A 26,065-nucleotide genomic window follows, 5' to 3' on the forward strand; every position below is an offset into this window, starting at 1 on the left:
ACCAGGAATGACGTTCTGTGGAGGAAGGCATGAAGACCAGTTGCTGGCTGGGAGAACAGATCTGCCGGAATCAGAACCTGCTGAGAATCCAGATTCAGCTGCAGATTCCCAACCGGAACTTTCTACAACCCAACCCCCATAGTCACTGTTGAGGAAAATAACACCTTGCCTGCAGGTCAGATACTGAGATAACCTCTAGTGCCTATATCAATGCCAGAGATTACCACCAGTGTAAAGAAGACGGCACCAGATGTTTGTTGTCAACCTTTACTCATGTTGAGCTCCAGACTATATGATGTATTAACAGTGACGTCTTATTGATTATTATTTTGAACTTGTTTGGATGTTCAAATTTAGCAGGGAGGAAATGTTACTTGTTAGTATGAATGCTTATTAGCTCTATTGTGTTAAAGTATTATTGGAAGTAACGTCACAAGTCCTCAGCGAAGGAAACAGGCAGAGAAGATGCAGCGACACAAGAGAACACACACCTGTAAATAAAGTTTCCCTCCATGCTACCTAGTGTCATTCTCCAATATATAACGCACAGTATCTTGACTGTGAAATCTATCAACATTCTTTCACTGTCATCGGGTCAAAAATCCTGAAAGTCCCTACTTGAAAACTGAAGGATGTGGAGGCTTTGGAGAGGGTACAGAACAGATTTACCAGGATGTTGCCTGGTATGGAGGGCATTAGCTATGAGGAGAGGTTGGAGAAACTTGGTTTGGTCTCACTGGAATTACGGGGGTTGAGGGGGCGACCTGATAGAAGCCTACAAGATTATGAGGGGCATGGACAGAATGGATAGTCAGAAGCTTTCTCCCCAGAGTGGAAGAGTCAATTACTAGGGGGCATAAGTTTAAGGTGCGCAGGGCAAGGTTTAAGGGAGATGCACGAGGCAGATTTTTCACACAGACAGTAGTGGGTGCCTGGAACTTGTTGCTGGGGTAGGTAGTGGAAGAGGATATAGGAGTGACTTTTAAGGGGCGTCTTGACAAGTACATGAATAGAATGGGAACGGAGGGGTATGGTCCCCAGAAGGCTAGGGGTTTTAGTTAAGTCAGGCAGCATGGTCGGAGCAGGCTTGGAGGGCCGAAGGGCCTGTTCCTATGCTGTAATTTTCTTTGTGGGATTACCGTCACCACACAGACTGCAACACTTGAAGGTGGCTCACCACCACCTTCTCAAGGGCAGCTGGACATTTGTAATAATTGCTGGTACTTGACAGTGACAGTTCCTGTCCTGAGAATTGTTTTTAAACTTACAACTTCCCATTGAAAACCTAGAGGGCTGATAATTAAGACAATTAAAACTAGTTAGATAAATAAAGAGCTCCCAGAATAACACAGGGAAAGCTTTCTCCAACTTGAACAATCAGAGCTAGGAGCCATGGCTGGCAGGCGTGTGGTGTCCAATGTTGTCAGAAAAAGTTCAAAGTGACTGAGCTTTACTGACAGCACCAAAGACACCAACGACATACATCCGAGCAGCAAGAGAGCCCTTGCTTTCAGCTGGCTCACATATTGGGAAATAGAACCTCACTAACAATACTGACATATCGCATTTCAGGAACCCCAGTACAGGAGAGGAAGTGGGTGAGCCCCCACCCTCCCAGACAGCAATGATTAAGAAACTCCAGCAGGTTACACAGGAGTACAGTGAACTGTTGTCCAAGAATCTCCACTGCTTGACACTGCACGGGAACCCGATACTGCTCAGGACAGCAGTGTGACACCAAATTCATGATAACCTGCTTATCTCCACAACATTGAGGATGTCAAGGTGCGGCCCAGCAAGCTCAGAGGACATCTTGGAGGGGGAGAGAGTAAGGAGGAAGAGGAGCAGCAGCAGGTAAAGAGAAGGCATCCTGGACCCCTTCGCTTAAGAAGGTTTTTCCTGAATACCCTCAGACTCTAGCTCACCTAAGATGTCACCCCCCCATGACCAAGGCTCCACAGTTTCTCACATTTTCACTTTTCTCGTCCATTCCATCTCAGCTGGACGGCTGTGTACAGTTCTGAGTGGCACACCCAGGAAGGATGTGAATGTATTGGAGAGAGTGCAGAAGAGGGTGACAGGAATGGTTCCAGGCTGAGAGAAATCTGATAGAGGATGTTCAAAATCGTGAAGGGGCTGGACAGAACGGAAAGGGGGAAACCGTCTCCCCCTCATTAAAAGAGGGCACAGTTTTAAAATGACTTGCAAATAAAGAAAATACCATGCGAGAAAAAAATCTTTCATGCAGTGAGTGATTGGAGTCTGGAATGTGTTGCCAAGGATTGTGGTGGAGGCAGATTTAATTGAGGCCTTCAAGGGAGAATTAGATGATTTTTTGAATAGAAACAACATGCAGGGTTACAAGGAAAAGTAAGGGAAATGACACCGGGTTATGATGCTCAGTTGGAGAACCGGTTGCAGACGTGAAGGACCAGATGACCTCCTCCTGCATCATAACACTTCTGTGATTCTCTCTCTTCTTGGCAAGAAACCTGAAGTAAAAGCCACCAACAGATAAACCATTCCATAACAACTTAATCTAACAGCATGTACAATTACACCCGCAAACATAAACTAACCAACCCTTAAGTGTTGTCTTCCATGAGTCTACACAGCGCTACCACAATAAGTGCAGCATGGGTGCTGGAATGCTGTTAAATTTCACTTGATAACAGATGGCATTGCAGTCCTCAAGCAGTTCTTGGAAATGGGGACCCAGCCTTTCATCACCTTGACATGGATGCTTGTAGTCTAGGCTGGCTGATTGAGACACTGCAACAAAGACAGTGTTGATAAGCTTAGGAACATAAATGCTGCAATATGGTCAAAGAGGACAAGAGACTCGGGCAGCCACTCCTCCAGGGTGTTATCTCAGCAACATTCGTAATCTGTTACATGGTTACAATGGGAGTATGCAAGCTCCTCAGAGCTCTGATATCAACAGTCTGAACCGACATGGTAACAAACACAAATCGCAGTCTGAGCTTCTAACATTGAGATGCTGGTGGGGGTGGGGACCTTGGCCTGTGTTATGATGGAAGAGGAGACATCAGCCACTAGACTTGCATCATGGGCAAGTTACAAATACTGTCATAAAGCTGGCCATCACTCCATGGTGAAAGAATGGGCTCTGGGCTCCGCACGAAGCACTATCTTAAGATGGAGCCAGGTTCCTTGACAATGATAGCAGGTTGTTTGGCAAACCTACCTGTTCCTGAAGCATCTTCACATCAACATCGTTCTCTGGGCCACCCCATCCAACAAAATCCTCTCTCAAGTCCCCAGAGCAGAATCTGTCAACAACTCAAAGCCAGGAGCAACTCCCCCTTGCCAAGTTCCAGGAGCTCTGGCATGATTCTGTACCCATCAGACAATTAACTGCCTTCCACTGGAACTCTGCTCCTGTTCGGGGCAGAAATGCTACCTCCGAGAGCTGCCCGGCAATCAGATGGCCAGCAGTTCCTCAGTATCAGTTATCTCCCAAGTTACAGAGCACCTCTTCATTCTGGATAGCAGGATAAGGGTGAAGCAGGATTGGAGAAAGGGCACAGGGCCCTAATGCTCTCTGTCAGGTCCAGCTCCATGATGCTGAGCATGGTCTCCTCCAGTGAGTTCGTACTCCCTGACATTATGTCAATTCTCATTACTGCCTGAATGGATATAGCAGTTTAGACAATCTGCTCCACACACTCAGTTAATGTGTAGCTATTATCTAATACTGCACAGTTACATGAATCCATAATTAGTACATTCACCACTAGACTAAATTTTCTCCTGACAAGATCCCTTCAGATTAATCAGTATCTTTGGCTTCAAAATTCTGTGTCAAGTGTCACACCCAAAATCTCACTTTTCGGCTATATTTTGAGTCACACCTGAAATATCTGCTAAATGCTTCCTGGGCATCCAGTCAATCTCAAAATATCACAATAATTGAATCCTCCATCCTATGTAACACTGTGGAATGTTTCATTCATCCCATCAAGGCTGTTCCCCAAGGATATTTTTTAATGCAGCAGATACCTGTTCCAAAAGGGGATCTCTTTCTGGGGATTGAGCCCCAGTTAAAACTTGGAGCCAACCCATATGTGATACATTTGCACAACCCTGCAACTTAAATACAAACGCTTAGCAAGGAACCTCATAAATTGAAGTTTTGCAATTTTTATAGAGTCAAGAGACACTTAGAAAATAGGAGCAGGAGTAGCCATTTAGGCTCCACCATTCATTATGAGATTAATTGGTCATCCAACTCGATATCCTGATCCTGCCCCTCCCCCCATATCCTTTCAACCCCTTTTGCCCAAGAGCTTTATCTATCTCCTTCCTGAAAATATACAACGTTATGGCCTCAACTGCTTTCTGTGGTAGCGAATTCCACAGGCTTACAGGCAGCACGGTGGCACAGTGGTTATCAGTGCTGTCACAGCATCAGGCACCTGGGTTCAATTTCAGCCTTGGGTGACTGTGTGGAATTTGTATGTTCTCCACATGTTTGCACGGGCTTCCTCCAGGTGCTCTGGTTTCTTCCCATAGCCCAAAGATGTGCAGGCTGGGTTGTTTGGCCACGCTAAATTGCCATTTGGTGTCCAAAATATGTGTAGGTTTGGTGCGTTAGCCATAGTTACAGGGGCAGGGCAGAGGTAAGGGCCTGGCTCGGATGCTCTTTCAGAGGGTCGGCGAAGATTCGATGGGCTGAATGACCTCTTTTTGTGTTGTAGGGATTCTATGGTTTGTATCATCCCTGGTGCAGAAATTTCTCCTCGTCTCAGTCCTAAAAGGTTTACCCCATATCCTTAGACTACATTAGAGTCTGTTAACGTCCATGATACATGCCTACATGGAACAACCATATGTTTTTCAAAACCTGTTGAAGGCGGACCACGCTTCAGAGGCATCAAGTAGATCATCTTTCTGGTAAGATGAAACCTAAGGAAACCTTCCTCAATATCCAACAACCTAGCTCACAAAATACTTTGTTTCTTATTCTACTTTTGTTAGGAAGTGACAGTACCAATGCCAAAACATGGCCTAAATTTTTGGGAGCGCACACTCAGCATGCTTAGAAATGGCTGTGAAATACATTCCTCATCACAGTCAGCCCCAGAGTCCAGTTTCATGCTGGCTGGCCATTTAATGCCCATCCAGAGTGTGAAACATGTTCTGTGCTGCTGGGGAAGACGGGAAGAGGGCAGGCACCAAGAAAGGGAGAGTATGGGCTGATACCAGAGAATCCATATAGTATAGAAGGAAGTCAATCGGCCTATGAGTCCACACCAACTCTCAGAGATAATCCTACCCAAGCCCAAACCAAACCAAACCAACCCCACCGCCCCAACCTCCATGGTCAATCTACCCCCCCTTCCTCCTAACCCACGGTCAATCTATTCCGTCACCATTCCCACCCCCCAAACCCCGGTCAATCTACCTAACGTGCACATCTGTGGAGCGTGGGAGGAAACTGGAGCACCCAGAGGAAACCCACAAAGACCCAGGGAGAGCATGCAAACACCACACAGGCAGACAGTGACCCAAGGCTGGAATTGAACCGGATCCCTGGTGCTGCGAGACAGCAGTGCTAACCACTGTGCCACCGTGATGATTCTAATTTGCGCCCTCAGGGGACAGCCCCTGCGGAGCTGTCTCAGGGAGCTGCAGTCTGGTGAAAAGTGGACGGCAACAGAACAACGATGCAAAGAGTCTCTCAGCAGAACATTCAAACACAAACCTCAATCTCCAGGCAGCTTTTAAAAGTTTATTCCAGCTCTGAAAGTTCATCCCACCTTGATTGAGATTGCGACTAAAATGTAAAGGCGGCCTGGCCAATCAGCCTGTATACCAACCACGAAAACAGACAGGCCAGATAAAATTGTTCAGCTGGTCCCTAAACAGATTGAACCGTCTGCTTGACTGTCAGCGGGCGAGCCTCCAACCAACGCTCGCACATGCCCATTGACTGGTATATTCCTCAAGAGCTTGATGATGTCATGACACTTACCAACTGCCTTGTACAGTTTCACACATTTCTGGGTGAGCCACGCGCCTACCCGAGCAACAGAAAATTCTGGCCCTCGTTTCCTCTTCAGGAGGGACGTAATCAACATAAGCTACATTCTTCAGACTAGCTCCTCAGATTGTAACTTCCTGACTTAAAAAAGTCCAGAGTTTCTAACCTGTACCTTCAGGTGACCGTTCTCAGTTACCACCTTAAACCTCTCAAAGTCATTTCGATGAAGGAGGACATCAGAGGTGAAATATTACGAGAATGATTCTAAGTGTCCAGCTAGCGTGAAAATGGGAGAGTTGCAGATCCATTTTTTGGGCGGGTTTTCACACCCAATCTGGTGCACATACTGCATGGAAAAATGGTCTGGACTGTTTCTAGCTGTTGCAGGCAGCGGGCTGGGCTTGACTTGCCAGTCAGCCTGCAGAGGGAGCTATTGTGTACGTGCAGACCTCTGATTCTGCACAATAGCACAGCAGAGGTCTGATAGACAGAGAGCTGTCAGGCCCCTACTGCTGCAGGCAGCCTCAACAAACTCTCCCTCTGATATTCACAGGGGCCCGTGGCCGATCTTGAATGCCACACGCCCAAAATGCAGCCACTGCCATCTGCCCCCTCCAACCGATCACACCCACCACCACCCCCTACCCCGCAATGATCGCAATGCAGACCGTGCCCCCCAATCCCTCCTAATAGCAATCACCTGCAGAGCAGCAGCAGGCTCCACCCCCACCCCACCCCCACCTGATCAGATCACAGTCAAAGTATGCAGTGGTCCCCTCATCCTCCATCACCCTCCCCTTCCCCGATCTCATCACAGGAGAGTATGCAGTGGCACCTCTCTCCTCAGTGAGGCGGCCTCATCAGGCTCCAGCCACAACAGGCCCCAGTCCATAGGTCCCATCCATATAAGCCCTGCCTTTAGGCCCCACCCCCAGCACTGCCCGCCAGGTAGTATCAAGGTGCCAGATTGACACGCCCCTTGCCCTCGGCCTTCCCAGTAGGCCTCTGTTCTACTGGCAAGGCAGCATGACTGTTCCCCGTTCATGGGGAGCAGGTGTTTTGCTCACTGCAGACATAGAGGGGGCCATGAAAGCAAGTGAGTCTGGATGATTTAGCGCCAGGCTCGCTAATACCATGCAAATCAACATTAAAATACATTTGAACAATTTTTTCAGCCTCTCACTCATTTCCAGCAAGAGGCTGTCGAAAGATCGCGAGAGTTGAGATATTGGGCTTGATCCTAATTTCTTGCATGATTTTACTGGCTCATTACACCCATCGATTGGGGGGGGAAGGAGCTGGTAAAATCCTGGCTCAGAAGTCAAGCATTGCTGAGTTTAGATTTATTCCTTTAGGGAAGAAAATCTGCCTTCCTTACCTGGTCTGGCCTACCCTAAAAGTGACTCCAGAGCAATATGGTTGACTCTCAACTGCTTTCCAAGGACAACTAGGGATAGGCAACAAATATTGACCAGTCAGTTTTGCCCATGTCCCATGAATGATTTAAAAAAATGACCAAGTGAAATATTACAAGTGCATAGCTTCTAAATCTACCCATGCCTCAGTGTCAATAAGTTTATCTTTACATGTGTTCAAACAATGAATTGCCCGACCTGTTTATCCTCACCCTAAATTATTTATACAGTAAACAAAGAAGACGACAGTCACTTTGTCACTGAAGTCAGAATCTTGCCCAATTTCTGCGATCATCTAGTCTCTGCGAAGACCAACGGCGATTAATTGCTCCTGTCAGAATAAAGCTCTTAGAAGCACAGAAGATTCCTTGAAATCTGGAGCCTGCAACGCACACATCTCAGTAATTGCTTCCCCCGTGAATCCATATTTCTTCAGCACTGCTCCTTAATTAAAAGCCAGCTAGTTCACTGGGACTGAACACCTTTTCTCATATGCAAGGCTTTCTCCCTGCTGTCTTCCATCTTTGCGGCCACAAGTCTCTGTTCTTCTGGCTCTTTGCAAATTGTATTGCGGCTGGTGTCAGCATCTCTCTGTTCATCTATTTTGTCCTCCAGTTTCTAACCCTGATCCTACTGCAACTTAGATGACTAGTATCTTTACACTAGGTCAAAGCTCAGAGTACACAGTGTTAAGTCAGTGGTACTCATTTATCATTGTCAAATCTCCATAGTGCAGAGTCCATTTAACATCTCGATTGTTGCATTCTACTCGTCGCTGAATTTGCTGACATTGTTGACAGGTTGCCTGTTGACTTCTTATTGTTGAGAACCAAGTTCAAAGCCAGTACAGGCAAATGGGATGAAAGCAGCGACTCTCCTTGTAAACGTTGTTAAAGATTGACAGCTTTCTGTTTGAAAACTGGCACAAAAACAAATCTAAGAATAGAGACGTACTCAGGGGGAAAGAAAATGATGAGTAATTCTCAGCCAGTAACAAAGGGCATTTTTCATCAAGAAAGCAGGGTACCTACATTTTTTACTCCTATGTAGTATCTTGAAAGAAGGACAACGAACACGTAGAATAACTAATAAACAATTTATTGGAGGAAAATAATTATTTACAGAGAGCGACAAAGGTGATTGTACCACATAACTCCAGACTTCTAACTGCAGGGTAAACCCGCGCTCAACCCCGACTGGCCAAATGGATGACATGACCCTCTAGGGATTCACCCTTTAAAGGGGCACGCTACCACATCAACTACAAATTTGGCTGTATACAGTGGTGGAACATCAAAATGAAGAGAGCCAGCGAGTGAAACTTTGAACCGTACCAGAATAAATTGGGGAAAATTGCAAGCACCAATCTGGCGTAGCTCGCCTGTCAGGACTTTACAAACTTTGCCCTCTGCTGGGAGTCAGAGGTACATCTGGAAAAACAAATAACGGAGGTTGGGGGTGGGGGGGGGGGGGGGGGGGGGGGAGTTGGCGGGGAGGGCAGCCCATCGGCAGCCTACAATTGCTTGGTGAAGCATTTACACTCTTTTCTGCTCTGTAAAATTACTAAATATATTCTAAGTTTTTGCAGTTTTCTGTGGTCCCTTTAAGATAGTCAAGACTTGAAAATATCTCCCCCTAGGAAAATACCAGTCGGAATTTGTGCAAACAGTCTGGCATGGGAGAATAACAATTAGAGACCAACTCCGAAATGAGTGCAGCAGCTTTGCTTCAATATTAAAATGAGACTTTTTGCATAGCAGCCTAAATAAAAGGCCCAGACCAAGTTAGCAATGGTTTGAACATCCAGATCGATTCGGCAGAGATCCCTTGCAGCTAAATTGGCGATCATTCCTCCCATTTTAAGCTTGTGCTCTTGCTGAGGATTTGACAGTTAAGAGTTGAGAAAGCAGTGAAACTAGTGAAGACAACAAGCCACAGCTAAACTAATGCAGCGTCCTCCACGTCAGGTGGTAAAAATGGTTGCCTCACAATCTATGGGTCATAGGCTGATATCGTTTCCAGTCAGATCTGTCAGCTTCAACAACTCAGAGATAGATCACAAGCACACATCTTCCCCGGTGAGCCTTTAAAGCGAAGGTTAGTCAGAATAAAGTCCTCAGTGAACTTTCTGTTTTTTTTAAATCTCCAGTGGGTTCATAGAAAGGACGAGGTAAATCACGTTAAAAAGTTCAAACAAATTAAATAAGACACAGTTCTTCCTTATGGCCTCAGAAAGCAAAACCAAAAATCTGACTAACTTTTTTTTTTCCACGATGAGAATTCCCCTTTAATGGAAACCAAGGGCAGGGTTTTACTGCCAACACATGGTGGTGGTGGTGGGGGTGGTGTGGTGGTGTACTAAAATGCGGCAAGCCATTCAAACTCCGTTGACTGCAGCAGGATTAGAAAAGCCCGCCAGTGGGATAGGCCGAAAAAAAAAAATCACACTCCTGGCAATCAGTTGGGGAAGGAATGGAAATGGCGGTGGGGAAGGTGAGGGTAATAGGGTGGGGCAAGGGAGTCAGCAAGTTCGTGAGATAAAATGTGCAATGTGTAAGCATAGAAAAATTAACAGAGAGCAACTTAAAATCTTTTTAGGAGATCTGAACGTGGCAGGAAAATGCTGCTCAAACGTTCCTGCAGAATTGCCAAGAAGCCCACATGTTTATATTCTATTGACTCTAAGTCCCTCTGCTGTGGTATTAGTCTTTACGTGCCTGTAAATTGCTGTGAAAAAGCTGGGAAGGACAAAACTGAAGAGTTCCAACAAATCAATCGTACTGTCCAACCTTTAATTCCATCCCATTCGCCATTAGATAGTTCATTGTCAGTGCAATGAGCCAGCGGTGAAGTGTGGCTAGAGAAATGGAATGAGACAGGGGTGATGAATAGCGATAGATTTTGCAACGCTGGGCGCTCTCAATCACACCGACACTGGGTCACATCAGGGCTCTGCACTGACCACACCACAGGATGCCTCAAAGAATACTCGCCCAAATTCACATGGTTTGACCCGAGTACCTCAGCGTGATTAATGAGTGGACACAGGCTTCTCAAAGCATGCAGAACACATTGATACGCTTGCTTAAAGCCAATAGAGCAAATGCGACATCCAAACAAAATATGATTAAGAAACTGATTCAGATTTGCAAACAAGTAGTACATCATTTAGTTGGATTTTCCACTGTAGATAACTGCAAATAGATGTAGTTTGAATTGATTAATTATGCAACAGTAGCTGAGGTTGTCTCCAAATGTGGTAGGAATAGAGTTAGGCCATTCAGTACACCAACACACTCGCCATTCAATTAGACCAAGGTTGATCTGTTGCTCAATTTCACTTAACGACCTTGGCTCTATATTCCTTGAGACCATTAATTTAAAATTCTGTTGTTTTCACCCTTGAAGACATTAAAAGCTCCAACATTCTAGATATGTATCTAACATCATTTTGCAAAAAAAAACTCCCTCTTAAATGGCTTGTCTTTAATATTAACATGATGGCCCTTCATTCTCGATTCCCCTATCCCATGAGGGATTGACCTGGAGTCTCCAGGAATTGAAGATTAATCTCCAGGACACTGCAATGTGCAATCCTGGAGAGAAATCATCAGGACATGAAAAGAAATGGTTTATTTCTTCACTCTCTTTGAATATTTCCCATCACCAGATGTAAGAATATTGAAAATGGGATAAAGGTCAATCTGGCTGGCAAGTCAAGCATCATCCAATTGTGTAGCAAATCTTTTGGTTTTCCAATTATTTCGGAAGGCAGTACGTTACACGGATGAATGTATTGGCCAGTTAATGGCTGAAGTGACAGGCCAAGTCATGTGATGAAATCCCCAATACAATTAGTTGTAGTTAGCAACCCTAATCACAGGGAACCAAAAGAAAGTATTAGAAAGGAATATCAGGGTTCACAAAATACTGGAAAGGACAGATAGCACTGGTATAGAGAAGAGTAAGTTAACAGGTGAAGTCAGAATAAGGGAGAAAGTCATGCCATCTAAATTAGGGTTATTGTGCATCTATGAGAGATCATGAAGTATAATAAATAAGATTGGAGAGTTACAGGTGCAGACTGTTGTGTGGAAATATGTTGTGGTGATAACAGATCTGGTTCAAGGAGGGGCAGGACTGGGTGGTAAATATTCCAGGGTACAAGGTGTTCAGAAGAGATATGAAAGATTTAGTAGCAATGCAGATACAAAATTGACTGAATGATAGGAGTGAAAAGTCTGACAACACCAGGTTTTAGTCCAACCTATTTATTTGATAATATACTCACAAGCTTTATTATTAAGTATATTATCAAATAAATAGGTTGGACTAAAACCTGGTGTTGTCAGACTTTTCACTCTGTTTACGCCAGTCCAACGCCGGCATACCCACATCATGAATGATAGGAAACAGAGTAATGGGCTGGAGGAATGTTTGTACTGGAGTTTCTCAGGACTTGCGATTGGGACCCTTGCTTTTTCTGATACATATTAATGATGTAGATCTTGGTGTGCATCAGACAATTTCAAAGTTTACGGATGATACAAAATTTGGAAGTATTGTAATCTGTGAGGACGACAGTGTAGAACTTCAAAAGAACAAAGACAAGTTGGTAAAGTGGGCAGATAGGTGGTATACACAGTTCAATGAGGAAAAATATGAGGTGATGTACTTTGGCAGGAAGAACATGGAGAGACAATATACAGTAATGGTACATTTCTTAAGGTTGCAGGAGCATATTGACCTGTGTGTATGTGTGTTTCGATCATTGAAGATGGCAGCAAAGATAGCGAGAAGAGTTAATAAAGCATATAGTAAGTATCCTGGGCTTTTATAATAGGGGCATAAAGGACAAAAGCTAGGAGATTATGCTAAACCGATACAAAACATTAGTTAGACCTCACAAGGATGGACAAGTCTGGGTGCCACATTATAAGAAGGAGGTGAATGTATTGGAGAGTGCAGAAGACGGTCACAAGAAATGGATCCTGGCTGGGAGTGTAGTTTGAAAGGCACCATTTTAACATTTGTTGCCCACTGTGCCACAGTTTATGCACAAGTTTTGGATGCAAGTGGCCTCATAAATATGCTTGAATCTGACCTCAAGGTATGACTGATTTTAGTGAAAACACCAGACTGTGATCAGGTATAAGAATCATGGTCAATTGTCCTGACTCTATTCCAGAACATTTTGAAGCAGCTGCAGCATCCCTTGCTATCATCTCAGTGGTTAGTAAATACCAAGGATTGTCAATTGAATATGGTCTAAATCTTAGAATCACAAAGCACAGAGGGAGGCCAATCATTACACCATACCTGACCAGTTCTTTGAAAGAGCTATCTAATCAGTCCCAGTTCCTTACTCTTTCCTCACAGCTCTGCATGTTTTATTCCCGCAAGTATTTATTTAATTCCCCCTTGAAAGCTACTTCTGCTTTCACCAACCTGTCACAGAATGTACTCCAGATCATTATAACTCACAGTGTAAATAAAAAAAAACTCATCTTTCCTCAGGTTTTTAGTCCAATTATCTTAAAACTGTCTCTTCTGATTACTGATCTTCATTCCAGTGGAAACAGTTTCTCTTTATTTACTCTATGGGAGGACCTTATAATCTTTATTACCTTCATTAAATTTCTCCTCAACCTATTCCTCACTGAAATGAGCAGTCCCAAGTCTGTAATCTCACAACACAATGAAGTCCCTCGACAGTGGTTCCATTCTAACAAATCCCTATGCCATGCTAAGGACTAAATCTCATTCTTAATGTATGGTGCCCTGAATTAAACACAATACTCCAGCTTTGGCCGAACTAGTGTTTTATAAAACCAAATGCTCCCTCATTGTACCTGAACAGAGGGAAGTGAGTGTTTGGAACAAGCTGCCAGAGGCAATAGTAAAGGCAGCTTTAATTTTGTTTCTAAAAAAAGCATTTGGACAGTTACACATGGGTAAGATGGATGTAGAGGGATATGGGCCAAATGCGAGCAATTGGGACTAGCTCAGCGTCCAAAAAAAAGGGGCGGCTTGGGCAAATTATGACTCTATGAACAGGTACTGGAGTGTGGCGACTAGAGGATTTTCATACCAACTTCATTGCATTGTTAATGTAAGCCTGTGACACTAATAAATAAACTAAAATAAAAAGTAAATAAAAGATTTAGCATTAGATCCTTGCTTTTGTGCTCTATACTTGCACTTGAAAACATCTACATGGCTTAATTGTACACTGGATAATTTTGCAGAACTTTTAGAGGAGTAACAGGGCAGTTTCTGCCGTGATCCTGAGCTGACATGTTTGAGTCATTTTTTGGGTTATTTGGCTCTCCAGTACACCATCATCATCCCATCCCCCACCCTCCCCTCCTCCACACCTTCCAGCAGTAGAGATTTTTCTTCCTTGTTTAGAAAAGTATCACCTGTGGTTAGGTGTGAGTGATCTGAACTCTGGTCCATGCCAATACCACCTGATTGAGCAACCCACAGATAGCTCGCTTCCCACACTGATGCTGCTGACATGGAAGAGCCAAACCCGAGCAGAGGATCCGACTGGTATTCAGCTGTATTCCAGTACTGCATAGTTACTGTTCCACAATGCTAAACCAGTACTGCCATTAGATTCAAAGACAAGAAATAAAACTCCTCCTCGGAACAACTATTTTCACCATCCAGAAGCGCATTGATCTAGTTGCAGAGTGAGTTCTTTTCAGTTAAGTGGACACTTGCAATTATGTAATAATATGAGTGTGCTTGTTTATTTTAATGATGGGCACTTCTGGACGTGTGGCTAGCTGAAGTATGTTCACTGAGTGCTTTTTTTGGCGTGGCAGGAATGGACGGTGAAATGTGCTACGTCCCTTCATCCAGTGTTGAGAATTTCTAGGTTAGTGAGAAGGAAGAAGAATCTTTTCTTTTGTTGTAATCCTGTGATTTAAACTTAATCACATAAGACTAGTCCATTCCACCCCAAGAAGATAGCATTATTGCTCAAACCTTACAAATTTAACTGTTTAATGATAAGGGTCAAAACTGAAAAAACATCTCAACGAATGTCAGAATTCATCGAGAAATGTCACTGCTGTGAAGTTATGAGCTTTCTAAAAATACAATGCCCTGCCATTCCTCTGACAACTCCTTTTATTTTCTAGTACAATGCTGGCAATTATATATTGGCCTCAAGGGTAACATGCTTTTCTTTTCCTGAATTGGTTAGAAAATTAAGTATGATGTTCCAAATCACATTGAAACATGCAGATCATCATGAAAACTAACACATACCCTAAACACACACACACTCATCCGAACACACACACCACACACACACACACCCTTACACACAAACACATTGAGGTAGAATTCAGGGCTGTTTTGACCTGACATGCCATTAGAAAGTTAGGGATTTTCTATGAAAAGATTTGAAAATAGGAGTTTTGTTTCCAAACCAGCAGGTGATACACTGGATATTTTAGACGACATTATTTCCAAGTCCGCATCTATTTAAGCACATTACTCGTGAATAAATCAATTGGTTGCCTGGTTTTATGCAGCCTATTCTTTGCTTCAGGAACACAGCTGGTCACCATCACCTCTTCAACATCAATTAACCCCAATTAGCAGACCATGTTTCAAGCCATAGGAATCCCTTATGTAAATGTTACACCAATACAGCTTGTCACTAGACTTTAACCGTTGTCCACATCCCAAATATTCCAGTCTCCTGATCGTTGGAGACCCAAGATGCACGTCGGGACCCTGCAGAATTCCCAACATGCTGACTCTGTGGGTATTGCCAACTTCCAATGAATAATTCCCCTGCTCCTCAGGACCCTCTAGAGTAAGAGACTGTGAACAGTTCTGACTTGTTACCTGGATAATTACTCAGGAAATATCAGACAAAAAAATTCCTGGTCTAACCCCTTAGTAGCTATACAACTGATCCTGAGCCCCCTAGTCACTCATACTGACCACCCAACTAACCCTCTGACCCTCTCCAACTTCCCAACTCCACAGCTACCACACCACCTGTCCCGACCTGACTTGACTGACCCCAACCTGACAATCCATTCACCCACTCACACATCTCATCACCCTGAATCTATCCACCCACTGTTTCATATGTTGGTCACTTGGCTTATCTGATCTTGAATACCTCAGATCCTACTTGGTAGGTTACTTCAATCTGTTATACTAGATAGGTTACAGAGTAAGTATTTCTCTCTTGTGTACACAGTACTTCATCTGCTTTAGCACATGACTGCTACTGTCACCGTTACATCATGATGTATATCACTGACACATTACCATCACTATTAACCTGCTACGCTACACTTACCCCCCTACTCACCTACCTATCACCTCAACCATATGCCATCTTGCCATCCTACCCACTAACCTCATCAACCTACACATTCATTCATCCATTCACCAACATTCACACTGGACATTTAAACTTATCTTATGGCAATGAATGCTATAAAAGGGGATTTATCTTCTTTTCTGATTCCCTTCGCTGCTCTCTATGTGGATTTCTGAGCCGAAGGAGTTCTTCTGGCTGTTTCATCAGAAGTCAGAGTCTTTCAGACATCTTGAGGCAAGTACACTGTTTTCTGATCAGCATCAGAAGCAGCAGGTCCAAAGCTGATCAGAAGATTTTGGCCTAGATATCATTACGAGAAAACATTCACAACGTCTGCCTCTTAAAATGGAGCAGCATGGTGGGCACAGTGGTAAGCACTGTTGTCTCACAGCACCAGGGACCTGAGTTCGATTCCTGGCTTCCTGGGTTACTGTCTGTGTGGAGTTTGCATGTATTCCATGTGTCTGTGTGTGGTTCCTCCGGGTACTCCGGTTTCCTCCCACAGTCCAAAGATGTGCGGATTAGGTGGATTGGCCATGCTAAATTGCCCCATAATGTCAGGGGGACTAGCTAGGGTAAATGCATGAGATTATGGGGCTAGGGCTGGGTGGGATAGTGATCAGTGCAGACTCAATGGGCTGAATAGCCTCCCTCTGCACCACAGGTATTCTATGGTTTTATGATTCTAAAAAAAAATGGCCAATTGCTGAACTTGAAAGTGTTGACAACAAATTATCATTTCACATGAACAATGGCCATCAGCTGAAGTCAGCTCTGTCCTCTTCATTTTCACTCAGTCCATTAAGGGGCATTCAGCACAACTGCCGACATTAGTCCTGTCACTTGCTGCTTCCTCATTTTATATTACGATCTTGTCTCTGCCATTCAGATTAAATAAATACTTCAAATAGGAAGCACAATTTCTCAGTCCTTTTACAGCCAGTCAATGATATCTTCCAGAAGTAGAGAGCTATGTAATGTTGTGTACAATAATGAATAAACCCCAAGTGTTCTCCAAATATTATTCTTTTTAGGTGCTTTCATGAAGTAGCTATAACCTATTCATGGGTCATGGTGAAGCATTGAAATCAGATATCACTGTGTGGATAGCCACTGTCACAAAATCTGTGTTGCTATTGGAAACGGCCTGAATGATTCTGATAGTTGGTTTATTGCATGCAATTGGTCCGAGGGATGTAATAAAGCATTTAAGCAATTAGCACTCCAAAAAATATTTTCCCGAAATGCAAAAGACAAGCCTCACATTGTCAGCTAGATGGGGTAGATAATGTTTCATACCAGAATGGACCAGATAAGGAGCACTTCTGACCCTAGCTTTCATGCATGTTCCCTTCAAATAAGTATCATATTGTTGACTTGCCACGCCCATGCTGCTTCTGCTTAGATGGCCTGTAAGACATTAATAGCACGACAAAGTGTGACTTACATTGAGATGAAGGTGATCTGTCCATTGACCAACTCTGCGGTAGTCCCAGGTATTGTTGCCAACAAGCTGATACTGAAAGATATCATAGCGGCCTGGTGCATCACCTTTATCATCAAACATTACAGGAGTTCCAGCACTACCTAAGGAGAGAGGGAAACATGAACCAACATAATTGATAGAATAGGCCAACAGATAGAGAAACTTGTGGTCACATATTTCATCATCCCAAGTGATTAATCAGCAAAGCCTACAATAAGCTATGTTAACATTTTCTCTTCCAAAGTTTAATGGGAAACCAGAATACAAAGAACAGTACAGCACAGGAACAGATCTTTCGGTCCACCAAGCCTGTGCCAACACATGAAGTTTCTCTAAAGACCTTTTGCCTCTATGCAGTCTGTACTCCTGTGTTCCCTGCCTATTCATGTACCTGTTGAGATGCTTCTAAGCATTACTATTGTATCTGCTTCTACCACCTCCTGTGGCAGCATGTTCCAGGCACTGGGAAAAAAAAACTTGCCTCTCACATCTCCTTTAAACTTCCCCCTTTCACCTTAAAATGGCACAGAGTCTTAAAACTAAAGCCCACAGAGGATCTCTAAAGAGAAGCAGATCAGAGAATGAAGCTACAAAATATTTTGGTTTTGCCCCAGTGATTTTCCACCTGTCTTCGAGAGATATTAGTATTAGATGACAGCCTTGGCTGAGAAATCTTGATGCAGTTTTAGAAAGAGTCCCCTTCAAAAGATATTCATTTTGTGGTAAACATTGCGCAAGGTTGGAAGCTGAGAAAATAAAAAGGACTCTTTTGCCTTTGTTCAATTTGGTATTTCTCTCAATCATATAGATTAGGACATGCTCTGAAATACATTGTGTTCCTTTTCAGGAGTAACTTGTTTTGCAGCCAGAGATAACCACACATAATAACTCAAATTTACTCGGAATGCTTGAGCTACAATTTTAGACTGCCTTTTTGCATTACACTCTCATTGAGTCAATTGACAGGTTAAATACAGCAGTAAATAGTTCCCTGCACTGTCATCTGACGTATGCACCAATTTTTTACATTAAGAAAATAAGGAACTTGCATTTAGACAGCTCATCTAACATCCTAACAATGCACTAAAGTAATTCACAACTAATAAAGTATTTTTAATGTTAGTCACAGTTGTAATGTAAGTGGGTAGGCAACCATTTTGTGTTCTGATGAAGAGTCACACAGGCTTGATACATTAGCTCTGTTCTCTCTCCACAGATGCTGTCAGACCTGCTGACATTTTCCAGCATTTTCCATTTTTGATTTCCACTATCTTTTGTTTGAAAGTAAAGCACTTCCTGATTTCATTAAATGGTCTAACTTTAACGATTGTCTCAGTTTCCAAATTATACCACTAGAGGAGATAATATATCTGCATCAACCCTACACAGTGCCTATTTCAAAGACCTTGATTAAGTCACCTCTAATCCAACTAAATGCAAAGGAGTAGAAGCCAAGTTTATGCAAACTATCCCTGCAACTTGAGCCTTATTACCAAAACTGTAGACAGCATTCCAGATGTGATCTAACAACTCTGAACAACTGAAGCATCAATTCCTCATATCTGAATTCTAACTTCCCTGAAATAAAAGACAACTTTACTTTGATTACTTTTTTTTTAAACCTGTGTTTTTACTTTTAATAACTTGAGTATATATACACCAATTTTCCTTTGCTCTTGCTAAAAGATAAATCATGATTCTATGCAATGGTGGAGCAGTTTTGTGAGGTCAAATGACCTACTTCTGCTCCTATTGCGCAAGCTCGTTTTACAGTTTCCAATCTTAACGCCTCTCAACCAGTTTCGAACCCCATGCCACTGAAGCATTTTCATTTTCACATGTTCTGCCTTTTGATAACATTTTTTGTTTCTTTTTATTCATTCATGAGACATGGGGATTGCTGGCTAGGCCAGCACTTATCGCCCACCCTTTGTTGCCCTTGGAGGGAGGTTAAGAGTCAATCACATTGCTGTGTTTCAGGAGTCACATGGAGGCCAGACCAAGTGAGAATGGTAGATTTCCCTTTCTAAAGGACACTTGTGAACAAATTGGGTTTTTAATGACAACAGACAATGGTTTCATGGTCATCAGTAGATTCTTAGTTCCAGATTTTTTTTCCTTGAATTCAAATTCCACCATCTGCCATGGTGGGATTCAAACCCGGGTCCCCAGAACATTGGTTGAGTGCCTAGATTCATAATCTAATGATAATACCACTAGGCCATCAGATCCCTGTGCAGATACCTATCAAATGTCTTTCAGGAGGCCATGTAGATAACCTCCACAGACACTACCTTTTCACCATGTCAGTGACCCGTGCCCCCCTCAAAAAATTTAACTAGATTAGTCAGACAAGGCCTATCCTTTATAAATATACACTGACTCATTTTGATCAATTGGGGCTTATCCAATTGCACAGTCACTATACTGCTGATGATAAATTCTAGCTTCACCATGGCTGATATTCAACTAATAGTTCAGGAGAAATGATGCAATCCATCTTCTTAAATAACGGAGAGGTGTTTGAGATTTTCTCATTCAGACTTTAAGTCCAAGATCTTATTTGCCCGTCATGACAGGACCCACTGAGGGAAATTTGGCAGCACAGACAAGAGCCCATTGATTTTTGGTGGGACTGGATGACCCCAATGGCGGGAAGCTGGAAAATCCACATCCTTGGATTCTCAGTTTCTTAAACTACTGAGCTTTTGAAAATTCGAAACAAGGAAGAATTTTGTAGTAGGCTTCAGAATATCCTAAAAACATCCCTTGGACGTACACTTGAGAGGTCAAAGTTGGAAATGCAACAACCAAATTATGCGTAGCAAAGTCACACATATAGCAATTAACTAAGAGACCAGATTCTTTAATAATTATAACTAATGCATCTATAATTAACTATGTTTAAGGAACAACTGGAAAAAAATGTTTGCTTTCCAAATTACAGAGTTCACCCAGATTTTGAAAGCTTTGGCTTTAACATGTTATGAAAGCTGCACAAAATACAATCTCGTAACAAGAATTTTCTGCTGTCTCAAAACTTAACTCCAACAAGCAACACTCTTAAAGCCATAGTACCTGAGTAAGGTGACCTTTCATAGTTCTAAGAACCTTGGCGTACCCTGTGAGTATCTGTTTACACTGTGGGCTTTTCCTTAACCAGAATGGAACCAAAGCTACAAAAATTCAACAATCCCTGGCCAGAAAAGACAGCAACACAAGAAAGGCTTTCTGTCTCTTCTCATGCTCAAGTTTCGACGTCACATCTAGTCAACTCACCTTATTGTTGGTTTGAAGGACAATACAAACTATCCCGTACATAATTGGTCACAAACAAAATGCATCACAGTGATAAATGACTTTACAAACTCTCAATGATTGTAATTCAGCTTTGGCACAGTAATGCTACTCTATGAGGCTGGCTGTGATGAGAAAGGCAATGAAGCAATATAGGAAGTCAAAGGATTATTTCAGGATGTGTTCTGAAGTGCTGGCTGACAATTCATTCTAATAATTGAGGGACGGGATAGAGAGTAAAAAAACACGTAGGAACCATACTTCAGGTACAACAGGTAATATCAAAACTACGAGTATATCGGTTAAATCAGAAAAGAGGAATAATAAACAGGTGAATAAAACATCATTGCTGAGGGACAGGTTAGAACATATGGCACAATTAAAAGTTCTATGTACAAATACAGAGTGTAAGTGATAAATTGAATGAGCTGCAGGCACATATTTAAATTGGAGATTATGATATTGTAGCCATTACTGAGACATGACTGCAGGAAGGTCGAGGCTAGGAATTAAATATACCAGGTTATAAGGCTTACAGGATGGATAGGGAAAATGACAGACAGGATACAGTAGCATTACTAAGTAGGAACAAATTATTTTCAATGATGAGGGAGGATTTGTGAGGAAAGCATCCAATGAAGACCTTATGGGTGGAGCTGAGGAACAGTAAAAGACCTAAAACTGTAATAGATATTGTGTATACACCTGCTGATAGCAGCTCTGAAGTGAAGAAATTAGGCAATGGTAGAGTCGTAACAATGAGGGACTTTAACATCAACATAGATTGGGAGAGACAGGCTAGCAGCTGTCAGAAAGGTAGTGAATTTCTGGAGTGTGTCATAGAAACTAGAAGCAGGAATAGGCCATTCAATCCTTTGAGCCTGCTCCACCATTCATTGTGATCATGGCTGCTTATCGAATTAAATATCCTGATTCCCCCCCTTTCCCCCCCCATATCCCTTCACCTCTTTAGCCCCCAGAGGTATAACTAATTCTTTCTTGAAATCAGACAACACCTTGGCCTCAGCTACATTCTGTAGTGATGAATTTCAAACATTCACCACACTCTGGGTGAAGTCAGTTCTAAAAGGTTTACCCCTTATCCCCAAACTATGGCCCCAGTTCTGGATTCCCCCACCATTGGGAACATTGTTCCTGAATCTACATCGTCTAACCCTGTTAGAATTTTATACGTTTCTATGAGATCCCCTCTCACGCTTCTAAACTCCAATGAATATAATCCTAACTGACTTAATCTTTCCTCATATGACAGACCTGCCATCTCAGGAATCAGCTGGTAAACCTTTGCTGTACTCCTCTATAGCAAGAACATCCTTCCTCAGATAAGGACACCAAAACTATACACAATACTCCAGATCTGGCCTCACCAGTCCTATACAATTGTAGCAAAACATCCCTATCCCTATACTCAAATCCTCTTGCTATGAAGGCCAGCATATCATTTGTCTTCTTTCCTACCTGCTGTACCTGTGCAGTTACTTTGAGCAGCTGATGCACGAGGACACCAAAATCTCAGAGTATCCACCTCTCTCAATTTACATCAAGTCAATATTCTGTCTTCCTGTTATTGCTACCAAAGCAGATAACCTCACAATCATCCACATTGTACTGCATCTATCATACCTTTGCCCATGCGCTCAGCCTGTCCAAATCACTTTGAAGCATCTCTAAATCCTCCTCACAGCCCACCCTCCCACCCAAGTCTATATCATCTGCAAATTTGGAGATAATATATTCAGTTGCCTCTTCCAAATCATCAATATATGTGAACAGCTGGGGTCCTAGCACAGGTCCCTGCGGAATCCCACTAGTCACTAACTGCCAATCAGGAAAAGATCTATTTATGCCAACTCTTTGCTTCCTGCCTGCTAACCAGCTTTCTAACCATCTCAAGACATATCTGCAAACCTATGTGCTTTAACTTTACACAGAATTCTGTTGTGTGAGACCTTGTCAAAAGCCTTCTGAAAGCCTAAATAAACCATATCCACTGGTTCTTCTCGGTCAACTCCATTAGTTACATTCTCAAAGAATTCCAATAGATTCGTTAAGCGTGATTTCCCTTTTGTAAATCCATGCTGACTTTGTCTGAGTATGCCACTGCCTTCCAAAAGCTGTTATGAAAGCCTTGAAACTCCAGCAACTTCCCCAGAACTGACATTAAGTTCATTGCTCTATAGTTTCCTGTTTTCTCTCTACCTCCCTTTTTGAATAGTGGGCTTACATTAGCTATACTCCAATCTGTAGGAACCAGTCCAGAGCTCAGAATTTTGGAAAATACCAATAGATCTACTATTTGCAAGGCCACTTCCTTAAGTACTCTGGGATGAAGATTATCAGGACCTGGAGATTTATCCACCTTCAATCCCATCAATTTCCCGGGATTGTCCAGGATAATTTCCTACAGCAACATGTTCTTGATGCAACAAAGGGGACAAGTAATGATGGATTTAGTAATAAATGATGAGCCAGATTTAATTAGTAAAAACTGTCTACCTAATAAATGGGAGACCCTGGGTTGAAATCCCAGCAAAACTTTATTTCATTTGAAAGGATCTGCGTAATTGAGCACTTCTTCCACAACAGGACAAAGTCTGTTTCAGGGCAGCATACTGGCACAGTTGTTAACACTGATGCCTCACAGTGCCAGGGACCCAGGATCGATTCCAACTTTGGGTAACTGTCTGTGCAGAGTTTGCACATTCTCCCCATGTCCACGTGGGTTTCCTCCAGGTGCTCTGGCTTTCTCCCACAGTCCAATGATACACAGGTTAGGTGGACTGGCCATGGTAAATTACCCCTTAGTGTCCAAAGATGTGTAGGTTAGGTGTATTAACCACAGTAAATGCACGAGGTTACAAGGATAGGGTGAAAGGAGGGCATAAGAAAGATGCTCTCCTGGAAAGTTGATATCGGCTCGATGGGCCTGTTGGCCCATTTGGCACTGTAGGGATTCTATTCTATTTGATTCTCGCCTAATTGTGCAGGACATTTATCAAATAATGATCATAACATGATTGAGTTCAATATAGTGTTTGAAAGCGAAAAATACAAATCAGCTAGTATTTTAGATTTAGGTAAGGCTAACTTAAAGAAGATGAGACAGAGACTGTTCACAGTAATCTAGGAATATCTGCTAAGGGGGTAAAATAACTGAAGAACGGTAGAGGATGTGTAAAGAAACATTTAACACAGTACAGAGCCAGTATGTGCTGCTGAGAAGGAAAAGCTCCACTTCACTGGAAAAAATGCCTCAGACAACTAAAAAGAGAAGGGGCAGTATTAAACTAAAAGGCAGAGCTTATAATATGCAAAAAACAGCACAGATCCTATTGAATGGGAAAGATACAAAGACCAGCAGAGGGCCACAAAGGGACTTATAAGAGCTACTAAAAGGGATAATGAAAGAAAACTTGCAAGGGACATCAAGATCAATAAGAAAAAAAATATAGTTACATAAAAGGAAAGAGGATAGTCAGGAGAAATGTTGGCCCACTAAAGACTGCAAGTGGGGACACTGTTAATGACTATGTGAAAATGGCAGACATGTTAAACAGCTACTTTGCCTCTGTACTTACATAGTTTGCCTGAAGTTCCAAGAAAATTAATAGTGGATCGAAGACAGAAATTAAATACAACTCATGTAAGTAAAACATCGATAATGAAGAAATTAATGGAACTAAAGAGCATCAAACCCCCATGGCAGTTTCCATTCAAGGATGTTGAAGAAAGAAAGGGATGCCATAAGTACCATCTTTTTAGATTTCCCTAGATTCAGAAGCCATTGCCCCTGGATTGGAAAATTGCAGATGGACAAACGAAGATTAAAGACCAGTTAGCCAAACACCTGTGATGGGGAAATTATTGAAGTCTATAACAAAGAACAACTCAGAAATTTTCAGTTAGAATGAGCCAGCGTGGATTGATGTCGGGTAGGCCAAGTCTGACAAATGTCATTTAATCTTTTTTAAGAGCTGACTAAGGTAGAGGATAGAGGAACGTCGGTGGATGTTGGTTATATGGACTTCCAGAAGACTTCTGTTGAAATCCCACATTAGAGATTGTTAACAAAGATAGATGCCCACAGAATTGAGAGCAAATTACTGGGAAATTAATTGAATGGCAGATGACAGAAAGTAGAGATAATGGGAAGGTACTCAAATTGATGGAACGTGATTAGTGGTGTTCCACAAAAAACTGTGTTGGAGCTTCAAGCGTTCACATTATTTATTGACAAAGTTAGATATCTATATTTGCTGATAACACTAAGTTATGCTGCATTGTGGACAGTGTAGTTGACAGCATAAAATTACAAAGAGATATTGATTAACTAGGTGAATGGGAAAAACTGTGGCAGATGGATTTCGAACTAAGCAAGTGTAGGGTTATTCATTTTGGACCAAAAAAGGACAGAGACGAGTACTTGTTAGATGGTATGAAGTTAAAAACAGTAGATATCCAAAGTCACTTGGGGGTTCAGGTGCAAAGATCTTTAAAATGCTACATACAGGTGCAGAAAATAATCAAGAAGGCCAATGAATGTTGGCCTTTATATCTAGAAGACTGAAAAAAAAGGATGCAGAAATTATGCTGCAGCTATAGGAACCCCTGATTTGACTCTGCTTGGAGAACTGAGAGCAGATCTGGGCACGCTCCTTCAGAAGAATATATTGGCCTTGGAAGGAATGCAACATAGGGTTACAAGAATGATACCTGGACTTCAGGGACTTTACAATGAGGAGAGATTGTACAAATTAGACCCGTTTTCTCTAGAATTTAGATGGTTATTAGAGTCTTCAAGACATTGACAGGAAATGACAGGGTAAATAGAGATAAACTATTTCCACGGGTTGGAGGTTCTAGAACTAGGGGGCACAGTCTAAAAATTAGGGCCAGAACGTTCCGGAGAGATGTTAGGAAGCACTTCTACTCGCAAAGGGTGGTAGAGGTTTTGAACTCTCTTCCACAAATGGCAGCGGATGTGAGATCAGTTGCTATCTTTAAATCTGAGACAAGTAAATGGTTGTTAAGCAAAGATGATAGGGGAAATGAGCCAAAGGCAGCTATATGGAGTTAGGCCACAGATCAGCCGTGATCTCATTAACTGGCAGAACCGACTTGATGGGCTGAATGGCCTATTCTTGTTCCAAATTCCGCATCGTAGGAGTCGCGGTTTGGTTGTGATATCAAACTTCGGCCCACTATGTCCATTCAGAAATATATAAAATACCCCACAGCGCTATTCAAAATGAGCAGAAGCACTTCCAGTGTTTTGGTCAATATTCATCCTTCACCCAACAACACTTTAAAAAAAAGGTTTAGTAGTTATTGATTTAATTTGTTGTTTATGGGACCTTGCTGTGCAAAGAAAGGCAAACACACTTGCTTGCATAGCTATATTAGCTAAACTTTAAAATAACTTGCTGGACGTGAAGTACGTTGGGATATCCTGAAAATATGATAAGCCACCACGAATGGAA

At 42.5% G+C, this 26,065-nt stretch overlaps 1 protein-coding gene across 1 annotated transcript in view; it reads right to left on the reverse strand.

Annotated features, from left to right (window-relative positions):
• The window catches only part of LOC145339565 (metabotropic glutamate receptor 7-like), a 699,067-nt gene that overhangs the window by 224,040 nt on the left and 448,962 nt on the right, over positions 1–26,065 (reverse strand). The window contains exon 7 of the mRNA XM_080184058.1: positions 17,229–17,368. Coding sequence (XP_080040184.1) covers positions 17,229–17,368 — 140 coding nt within the window. The remainder of the gene's footprint in view (positions 1–17,228; positions 17,369–26,065) is intronic.

Source organism: Carcharhinus amblyrhynchos, chromosome 3, assembly GCF_965287045.1.
Source record: "Carcharhinus amblyrhynchos chromosome 3, sCarAmb.v2.hapA, whole genome shotgun sequence".
NCBI lineage: Eukaryota > Metazoa > Chordata > Chondrichthyes > Carcharhiniformes > Carcharhinidae > Carcharhinus > Carcharhinus amblyrhynchos.